The sequence below is a fragment of the Engraulis encrasicolus genome, unplaced genomic scaffold (genome assembly GCF_034702125.1).
Source record: "Engraulis encrasicolus isolate BLACKSEA-1 unplaced genomic scaffold, IST_EnEncr_1.0 scaffold_29_np1212, whole genome shotgun sequence".
Taxonomy (NCBI): domain Eukaryota; kingdom Metazoa; phylum Chordata; class Actinopteri; order Clupeiformes; family Engraulidae; genus Engraulis; species Engraulis encrasicolus.
The window spans coordinates 621,020-631,337 of NW_026945588.1; the positions used below are offsets into that span (position 1 = coordinate 621,020).

Here is a 10,318-nt window from a genome sequence, read left to right on the forward strand (position 1 = left end):
GAATGGCAGGTGAAAGGTGGAAGGTGACCACACTTTGTATAAAACTTAAACAAAACAATCTTAAAATCACTGTATCAACCTTGAAGCTACGCAGTTTCTGACCTAAAGTCTCTGTTGTGCCTTTGAGCATCTTGCAAGAGTATTTTCTTTCCATGTAAGCTCATTATCTATTATAGTACCTAGATACTTGTACTCCTCTACTGTTTCAATATCATTCTCATGTACATTAATTGGTTCAAGTGGTGGCATTTCTCTAAAATTTATAACCATTTCTTTCGTTTTTGAAACATTTAAAATTAAAGAATTTTCAGTGCACCAAGTATAGAACTGGTCTACCTCTTGTCTGTAGCCAGTTTCGTTTCCCGTTACAGGCATGAAAACGGGTCAAGAGTGAAAAAGGTGAGAAAGGTGCTGCGTGGCACGGTGGCACGGAGCGGTGCGTGTGCTGCAGCGGCGCGTGCACATGTGTGGTGTGCAGTGGCGTTTTTGGGGGATAGTGTTGTATAAGAGTCATACTAGGGGGGTCTGGGGGCATGGTCTCCCATGGGAGAAAATTTAGCTAAAACCGTCTTTAAATGATGAATTTTGAGCATACTGTAGCGACCCAGGGACAGTGAACATAAGAACTGCCAACCATCTTCGTTACTTCATGATTGTCATGCTGTCATGTCTGATGAGGGGGGCAGATAGATAGATAGATAGATAGATAGATAGATAGATAGATAGATAGATAGATAGATAGATAGATAGATAGATAGATAGATAGATAGATAGATAGATAGATAGATAGATAGGCAGATAGGCAGATAGGCAGACAGGCAGACAGGCAGGCAGACAGACAGACAGAGTTTTGAGCATTTTTGGGGCTGGAAATCATCAGCCTCATCTGGCAACCCTGCTATCCAATGTCCCCTCAACGCTTGCCTGGTTGTGATCTCGTTTGAACAGTTAATCATCATATTTCAGACAACTTGTAATACAAAAAATCTTTGTCACAGTTTGGATAAACTACTGAAATTTTAGTCCATTCACCTAGTATATCTGTTTCCCTATGAAAAAAATAATAGGAAAGCTCCAACTTTGACCGTGAAAAAAACTGTTTGACCGTGTTCCACTAAATATAAATCGGTATATTTTTAATATGTCATTTAGAGGTAGGCTATACCAATTGATTACAAAAAACTTGGCATGAGTCCTATAACAATTTGTCCTGTGTCGAACGATTGACTAAGTTAGGCTTTGCTCTTTCTCCCTCTCCCTCTCTCTCGTGCGTGCTATAAGAAGCCGCAGCATATGATTCGAAGCATGATGTTGGATGCCTCGCGTAGCCTATATGCGCTTCTTCCCCGTAGTGCCTACTAGATACTTTCGCCATTTCGTAGCGCACAGACCCGTTAAAATAGCCGTCAGGAAAACGTGCCGTAAGCCTACCCAAGCTTTCATTAACGGAGCTCTTTTGAGAATAAATACATTTTCACGTGGGCAGGGCAAATGCGGTTTCAAATTATTAGGAAAACAGCTTAACCACTGTGGCTAACTACATCCACTCACTTCTCATCGAAATGCTTGCGTCTTGATGTTCTCATAACAATAATCATGATCTCAAATAGCTACCTCTCTGGGAAACGTGTAGACTATCTGTGACAGATCGTTTGGACATTTTCTTATAATCAGAGATGTTCTAGAACTAAGAAAGATATTTGATACAACCACACCAGCCCCGCAGACCAAAGCGGCACCTGTTTAAATTGCGCTTTCAAAGAGAAGTATGAAGGGCGGGACTTCGATTGAGGTCGTTCACGTTATTGGCTGTGCCGACAGAAACAAATGCTGGTCAAAAGTCATTGTCAATTGTGGAATCTCTCCTGAAACTGTATGAAGTTTTCTACGGTAGAGCGCTACATAATGATACAGTAAGTTGGCGCTACACTTTTCTCCTAGCTCGACCCCCCCCCCCCCCAATTTTCTCCTTGGATGTACACGATTCACAGAAATGACCCATTTTGATTTCAAAACGTCGAATTTCGCCGAAAGGTGACGGCCTTTCATTTCCCCTTTAAGAAACCCACCATCGCAGTATCATCAGCAAACTTAAAAACAGAACATTCATGGGTGTGGCCCATGCAGTCATTTGTGTACAGTATGTACAGTAAAGGTGATAAAACGCTCCCCTGAGGAACCCCCCTGTTTTGACTGTCTTTTACTTGCTCTAACATATTGCAGAACATACTGAATATTTATGTATTTGAAGGAGCTATTGTTGCTGTTATTACTAAAACGGTTGTGTCATCCAGATCATGTTCTATCCCTACGGCGTTTAAACATTCAACATTTTAATCACATGCAGGTATACAGGGCTGTCCATTCTTCAGGCTACTGCAGGCATGTATTGGCCACTTGTATCACTTTTCGACCAGGGCCAGCCCGGTGCTGGTGCTGGAGCCGGTGCTGAACTGGCCTCAGGCTGGCTCCGGCTCCGGCACCAGCACGGATTTCCATAGGGTTCAGCACTGAATGGAATCTTACGTCCGCGAACCGATATAGATTCTAGAGTAGTGAAGTGCAATAATGTTACCCTGGTAACAACCTCAGAGATCATCCACCATGGCGCCACGAAATGTGTGTCTTGTTTTGCTGGTCAGCGTTATTAAAATGTTTATTCAAAGTCAATATGAAGGGTGGTTGCGTCTAACCACACTGAACAGGCTGCACAGCAGAAGAAGGTTTTCCATTAGACGTCGGGTACGTGTCCTATGAATTCCGATAGGCCTAGTGGGTGTCCTACTTTCAATCAAGAAAACAAGTCTAGCTGTTTAGACTTCAATTCGACGTGTCAGGACAGGAGGAGAGGCTTTTTTTCTGCTCTCGCTGGTGTGTAGGATTTGTGAATAGATACGAAGTATCCATTTAATCACTCCTCCAATCGGACTAGCCTTGGCTATACGTACACTGTATGCCCTTTACTGTAGCGATTCATGGTCCCCATCACTCAAATCTTGTTCTGGGCCCACATCCAGATGAGACAGCGTAATTACTTTGTAATTCAATGCATTTGACAAATAAACTCCTTGTATATGTTGCAAACTTAATGAAAAATGTCCTTACTTGTGCTTTGATTTCGAGGGTTCGTTATTACTCCTCACAATAAATACAGCTCCGGTACTGGTGCCTTGAGTTCATAACCGTGTCTTAGGTTTCGTTTTGGTCACATGACCTCAGTTACTGGCTACTCAGCTCTTTGTATAGTCTTGTGCTGCCATCCTCTGGTAACAACGTGCAACTGCACAATTAAGTTCAAAACACATGACACCAAGACAGAGAATGGGAATAAGGGAATAACCAAAAATGGGGGGTCCACTACATAAAATTGAAAAAAATAAATTCTGGATTGAAAGTAGCCAACCTGACACCTACAACCATATTACAATCAACAATTTTGTAAGTGGTGGATGTATTATATAGACATATTTATCTGTTAATAGATGCTGTGGCTTCGGAGACAACGGACGTCTCCTGTGGTTTGGAGACATCCACGCACAAGCCATTGGTGGGATGTAATCGTGCCAACATTTAACCGAAGCCAATTCATTATGAATTTCCGAGTCTCCCCAGAGACATTTGAGTACATATGCCGCCGTGTCGGACCCACAATCGGCAGGATGGACACAAATTTCAGGTTATGCATCCCAGTACAAAAAAGAGTGGCTATGGCACTGTGGAAGCTGGCCACCAACAGCGAGTACAGGACAATCAGTCACCTGTTTGGAGTGGGGATAAGCACTGTATACAATTCTTTATCAGATTTTTGTGAGGCCGTGATGAGCGAATTACTGCCAATCCACTTACCTGCACCAGAGGCACGAAATTTTTTGGAAATGGCTGCTTACTTTAAAGACAGATGGGGTGTTCCACAATGTGTGGGTGCTATTGATGGGAGCCACATACCCATAATAGCACCACAAGAATATGCCAGTGACTACTACAACCGGAAGCATTTCTACTCTATAGTGTTGCAGGGAGTTGTGAATGGTAAAGGGCAGTTTTGGGATGTTTGTGTGGGGTTTCCGGGAAGGGTACACGACTCCAGAATTTTTAAGCAATCTGATTTGTGGAAGAGGATAGGGGATGGGCAGATGTTTAATACTGATATTCAAAACATTGCAGGACATGGAGTGGGACATTACATAATTGGGGACCCAGCGTACCAGTTACAGAGATGGCTGATGAAGCCGTTTTCTGACACTGGTCGACTGACCCCAGATCAACAAACATTTAATTACAGAGTAAGTAGGGCACGGTCAGTCATAGAGACAACGTTTGGCCGACTGAAAGGCAGGTGGAGATGCCTTATGAAACGAAATGACTGCAAATTGGAAATGGTAAAGAAAATGGTAATGACATGTTGTGTGTTGCACAACATGTGTGAGGAGAATGGAGACCGGTGTCCTGAAGATATTTCAGAAAGACTCACACAACCTCCCCTTCGGAATTCTACCTGAACGCGGGGCGCAAGAGGGAGCGGATGTAAGAAATGCATTGATGCGCTACTTCAGCGGAAATGTGTGAAAACAGATAATTTATTAAATTCACATAAATTATTATTACAATACAAATAGCGTAAATAGTATAAACAGTATAAATATTGTAGAAGAAAAAAGAAAAATGTATGAATAGTATAGCAGTGTGGGTGTGGGTGGAGGTGCGCACTAGTGTGTGTGTGTATGTGTGTGTGTGTGTGTGTGTGTGTGCGTGCGTGCGTACGTGGTGGTGGGGGGGAGGTGTTTGTGGGTGTGTGTATTTGTTTATTGCTCCTTCTCTATGGCGGTCACAATGCGGCCTAACAAATTGATGAGTGCAGTGCTAGAGGTGTCCATTCTCTGTAAAAAAGCCTCATTAAACTGGCGACTCTGTTCCAGAAACATATGGTCTCTTCGTTCCTCCATCCTCTCCATACTCTCCAACAGCTCCTCCTGGGGAGATTTCCTCTTCCCTAGGGAAAATGAAAATAATAATACAAAAAAAATTGTTCGTCACTGTTTTTGTTTTTTTTTGTCAGAGGTAGGCCTACATTTTTGTAAAGCATTTGTGTAGCCTACTGAATACCAGACATGGCAGACAGGCAATACCGTGGTTAGAAAGACAAAATGCACAGGGTGACATAACTCACTAACAAAAACATTAGACAGTCAGGCTCCTCACCCTTCCTTGATTCTGTGCGCACTGACGATGATGGCGCAGGCTCGGCTGGCTCAGCTGGTGGCTCTTCAGCAGGGGCCTCCAAATCATCTGCTTCATCTGATAAAAAGAGTAAAAGCACAACTTACACAACTATTGCTGTCTGATGGAAGAGCAAAACACAACCTCAGAGGTGTCAAAAGTAAAATATTTTTTTGTGGTGTAATTACAACACTAGCACATAGCATTACATGGTGTACATTTATTCCATTCTACCTAATGAGACAGATGGACTGTGTTGTTACTGAAAAACACTGAAAACCTAACAAGGACCCACCACAAACTTGATCCAACCAGTGCAGGGTTAACTGATTGTAAGACAAGTATGCTACACAGGTCTACAGGTTACCCAGATAAGTTACTTACAAGTGTTGGAAGGAAACTGTGTTTCTTTTGTTTTTTTTTTACTTTTACTTTTACTTTTGACACCTCTGCACAACTTACACAACTATTGCTGTGATAGACATAACGCTAAGTATAAAGATTAACAGTGAAATGACTCTAGAGGGAGCTAACTTTCTTCTAATACAGTGGAATCCGCTTATAGTGGTCACGGATATAGTAATCAACCGCTTATATAGATCAAAAGGCTTCTATCGACAAATCTCACGTTGTTTTAATGTAAGTCTACAGCAGACTATGCAACAATTATGGGTGTAACAATTTAAGACGGCGTTTTTGCATCTAAACATAACGTCATGCCTACAAGGCAGAAATTCTTACCAGAAAACGTGTGTCGAATGAGAACTTTTTGACATAAAAAAGATGACGACCCGTGCGTACCCTCCGCTTTGCAATGGATTTTAGCCTCGACTTTCAAATTCTTAGCATTCATTTTCGCTTTCTTGGCATAATAAGAAGTGGACACATAGGCCTAGTTCTAGGATACTTCACCATCAGACGCGGTAGAGAAAAAAAATAACTGAAATAATACACATTTGGTTTTAGTGATCAACCGCTTATAGTGATTGGCTCTGGACAAACGTGATCACTATAAGCGGCTTCCACTGTATTGGTAAAATAGGCAAATATGTAAATATGTACAACAGGGTGGGGGCATGTCACCAACAATAGTTGTAACTTCCATCGAAACTGAAGCAAGAAGACGTACAACTGCGTTAAGCAATAGGACCTAACAAGTGGTCACACCATTTGTTGCTAGTTGCTACACGACCAATAACTTTGAATCAGGTGCAATGACGTAAAACTACGTCTTAAATACGAATACATAAAACTGAACAAGTATCTTACACAAACACAAAGATGTACACGTACCATGTTCGACGTACTGATTGCACATCCCCTCCAATATCTCTGTGGCAGTGCGCTCGTTTGCGGCTACTACCCTGGAGTTCAGGGCTCCATCCAGGCGGTTGGCTGGTCTGCGACCCATAACATTCTCCAAAAGTGTTACATTTATGCCACTTTTTATTTTACTCCTCCCAGCACCACTTCTGGCCATATCTGCATTGTAGTCCCGGTATTCCTTTTTTATTTTTTTCAATTTATTTGTAATTTGTTCCACCGTTCTGTGGAAGCCCACCCCAGCCAATTCTACCCTAATTTCCTCGTAAATCTTCGCTTTTCTAACAGCCCCCTCTAACTTCTCCTGAATTTCGGTAGATGCCCATATGCCAATTAACGCGTTCATTTCCTCAATGGACCACGACACATTACTTTTCTCACCCAAACTTGACATTTTACGGCTGGTTACAAGTATTAGCTAGAGGTATGTTGCTAAAGCTAAAAACATAAGTGACGTTCCCCAACGCGGCGTGGTTGCTGTGACAACAGCCATAGTGACGTTTGCGGTGCTCAACTCTGACCCAGCAACTTCGCGGAGCCGACGGTGCCGGGTTTTTTGGGCACCGGCACCAGTCATAATTGGTCGAAAAACGTGGAACCGGTGCTGAGCCCGGCACCAGCAAGGCACCAGCACCGGGCTGGCCCTGGTGGAAAAGTGATATTGGTTCTACAACCACATCTACTATGTGGAACTGGAGGTTTCCTTTGCCACACAGCCATCAAGTGTTGGTCTACAACTTTCCAACCACCTGCCTCCTCAGTGTCTTTGTTAATATGTACTTTGTCAGACTGCAGCCATACATTTGCCTGCTGATTTACTTATGCAAGATGCAATCCATATGTATCACTTGGTGGTAACATATCAATTGTCTTTTTGTCTTTCTGAAAAAAGTCATGTCTAGACCGATCAATACCCAAAAATAAGCATGTTGCTTTGGACAGTAACACAAAAACTAAAGCCTGGGAAATCGCAGCAGAACATTCTACAGTAGTTATGAGAACATCAAGAAAAGTGTGCAATACTTGATCTACTCATACTGTAGGTTTAATTTCCTAACCATGATATGACAGCAAATCAGCAAGTATCCTTCATTGCTATAACCATTTGAAACACATTAGAAATAACAGAAGTCGTTATTTTTTCTATGGAAAGCCTGTGAATTGATGGGGCAAACCTAATTCCCAGGCATATCCCGTTTCATACCAGCAGCTTAATGTGCTTCACAAAGAAGAATAAAGTAATCTAGATGACCAGAGTGAAAATACAAGTTTAAGTTAATTTTATGCTAATGGAGTATGATGAATGTCTAAGGATGACAGGCCAGAGCCCCACCATGATAAGCCAAATCAAACATTAAATTATAGGTCTACTAATTATTCAATATAAAGCACCATGCAAACAACTTGTATGTTATGAAAGCACATCACCCAAAACATTTTTTACCTCGGTTGACCTTTTGACCTTCAAATTTGACCTTAGAGGTCAAGTTCTATATGGTAACCAGGTGATTCTGAAACCTTAGTCCATGCTGATAACTTCTAGCATGGTTGCCAACTTTTGAAAACAAGAATTCCATGAATATAAAGATCACCAAAAAAGACTAACCAGAAAATACATTGTTTTTGACCTTCAGATTTGACCTTAAAGGTCAAGTTCCATGTTGGCAACCAGGTGATTCTGAAACCTTAGTCCATGCTGATAACTTCTAGCATGGTAATCAACTTTTGAAAATGATTTCCATGAACACAGTCCCCCAAAATGTCTAACCTTAAAATACATAGGTTTTGACCTTTTGACCTTCAAATTTGACCCTAAAGGTCAAGTTCCGTGTTGGCAACAAGTTGATTCTGAATCCTTAGTCCATGCTGATGACTTCTGGCATGGTTGCCCACTTTTGAAAAAGAATTCCATGAATATACAGTTCCCAAAAAAGACTAGCAAGAAAATACCCTGTTTTTGACCTTTTGGCCTTAAAATTTGACACTAAATGTCAAGTTCAGTGTTGGCAACAAGTTGATTCTGAATCCTTAATCCATGCTGATGACTTCTGGCATGGTTGCCCACTTTTAACAACTTTTTAACCATTTTTAACTAAATAACACTGTTATTTGACTGTGGTTGACCTTTAGGGTCAAATATGAAGGTCAAAAGGTCAAGTTCCAAGTTGGCAACCAGGTGATTCTGAAACCTTAGTCCGTGCTGATAACTTCTGGAATGGTTGCCAACTTTTAACAAAAAATGCCATCAAAAGTTTATTTAAGCACCTTAGCTGCTGGTGGCAGGCTGACTATGGAATTTCTCTTCACGTCTCTTTCTCTTCAAGTTGCGTTGTCACATCAGCACAAAAGTGTCCTCAATTTACGAGAAGCAGATTCATTACAAATCCCAAATTAAGAGCAGTCACGCAAACTCTGAGCTGTCAGAGAGGCATTCAAATGTGTGAATGACTCGCTTGCTAAACTGAGTGAATTTGAGGAGTGATATTAAATGAGTGAGATTAATATCAGCCTATAATAGTTCTATCCCTTGTGAAAAAATACTTAATTGACTGCCTATTTATTCCTCATTTATATCATAATATAATAGGACTATATATTATATTATATTATCCCAATAATATCATATCATATCATATAATGTAATATAATATAATATAATATGGTATAATGTAATGTAATGTAGGGATTAATATAAATCAATAGCCTATGGGCCCCGGGACTGGAAAAAACGGGCCTCGGCGTCAAAAAGGTTAAGAATCCCTGATTTAAGCGATGAATAAAGAGTGGAGAAGTCAAAATCAGGACAAGCCCCCTCATCCCCCCCTATAAATCGCAAACTGCACACACACACACACACACACACACACAGTCCTCAGTGCGGGATAAGAGTCAGTGTCTTACCTGTGCTCATCTGAACAGAAGCAGGCTGACTCTTTCCTCCATGTTGTAGCTCAGTGTAGACTTGAACAGTGTAGTCAGTTCCTGGTGTCAGGCCTGTGATGTCTGTGCTGCAGGACTTGGTAGAGATGGACTTTGGTTCAGTCCCTTGACTCTGGTAAGAGACCAGGAAGCTGTGTGGAGTCTTCTGTATCTCAGTAGGCACCTGCCAGCTGATTCTAGCAGATGATGCAGTGATGGAGCTCACAGCCAGACTCTCTGGGACTGGAACCTCTGAAAGTTGTCAACATGAAGATCACAGCACTTCAGTTCTACAGCATTACATAGTAACAGCAATATTAACCCTCTGGAGTCTAAGCTCCCACCGGCAGGATTTTTGACATTTCTTCAAAATCGCATCTGTAACTGTGAGGTTTTGTCATTCAAAAATATAAAAAACTTTGAAACTTCTAGTTTTCAAATACTACGGAGGCCCAGAGGTGACATGGAGGAGGAAAACATTTTTGAGGAAACGTATGCAATGGAGACTAACACTTTTGCGAGATAACGCAAATCTTTTGCGAGATAACGCAAACCATTTGCGAGATAACGCAAATATTTTGCGTGATAACGCAAATATTTTTGCGAGATAACGCAAATTAAAACTTACATCTGCGGGTTCACCACTTTGATTTGCAGCACACTTTTTGGTCACCGGGGGGCAGTCTGAACCAACACGGGTACGTCTTTGACACACCATAGCTGTAGGGGTAGGCTATTCAATTCACCACTACGGTAACACTTTATAATAAGTACCCCTTTTTAAGCATAAGTTAAGCCTTAGTCCAGCCTTATTTTAACATTAGTCAACCCTTAGTGAATCACAAGTTAGTCATTATGT

General features: G+C 41.5%; 2 protein-coding genes across 2 annotated transcripts; one reads left to right on the plus strand and one right to left on the minus strand.

Moving 5' to 3' along the window:
• Nucleotides 1–2,423: 2,423 nt before the first annotated feature.
• Nucleotides 2,424–4,499, plus strand: LOC134443240 (uncharacterized). The gene is made up of 2 exons (XM_063193117.1): nt 2,424–2,742; nt 3,483–4,499. The coding sequence occupies exons 1-2, from the start codon at nt 2,605–2,607 to the stop codon at nt 4,497–4,499; spliced, it is 1,155 nt and encodes a 384-aa protein (XP_063049187.1). The 5' UTR covers nt 2,424–2,604.
• Nucleotides 4,500–4,559: 60 nt separating this feature from the next.
• On the minus strand, nt 4,560–7,200 carry LOC134443282 (uncharacterized). Its single transcript, XM_063193152.1, has 3 exons — nt 6,511–7,200; nt 5,200–5,295; nt 4,560–4,990 (listed from the first exon to the last, which is right to left on the minus strand). The coding sequence occupies exons 1-3, from the start codon at nt 6,932–6,934 to the stop codon at nt 4,803–4,805; spliced, it is 708 nt and encodes a 235-aa protein (XP_063049222.1). The 5' UTR covers nt 6,935–7,200; the 3' UTR covers nt 4,560–4,802.
• Between the last annotated feature and the right edge of the window lie 3,118 nt (nt 7,201–10,318).

Bases quoted from the DNA above. Each gene is read 5' to 3' on its own strand.
- LOC134443240 (XM_063193117.1), top strand. From the start codon at position 2,605: ATGGCGCCACGAAATGTGTGTCTTGTTTTGCTGGTCAGCGTTATTAAA. The intron at 2,743-3,482 runs GTACGTGTCCTA...ATCTGTTAATAG, and splicing joins GGTTTTCCATTAGACGTCGG to ATGCTGTGGCTTCGGAGACA.
- LOC134443282 (XM_063193152.1), bottom strand. From the start codon at position 6,934: ATGTCAAGTTTGGGTGAGAAAAGTAATGTGTCGTGGTCCATTGAGGAA. The intron at 5,296-6,510 runs GTACGTGTACAT...TCTTTTTATCAG, and splicing joins CAATCAGTACGTCGAACATG to ATGAAGCAGATGATTTGGAG. The intron at 4,991-5,199 runs GTGAGGAGCCTG...CATTTTCCCTAG, and splicing joins GCGCACAGAATCAAGGAAGG to GGAAGAGGAAATCTCCCCAG.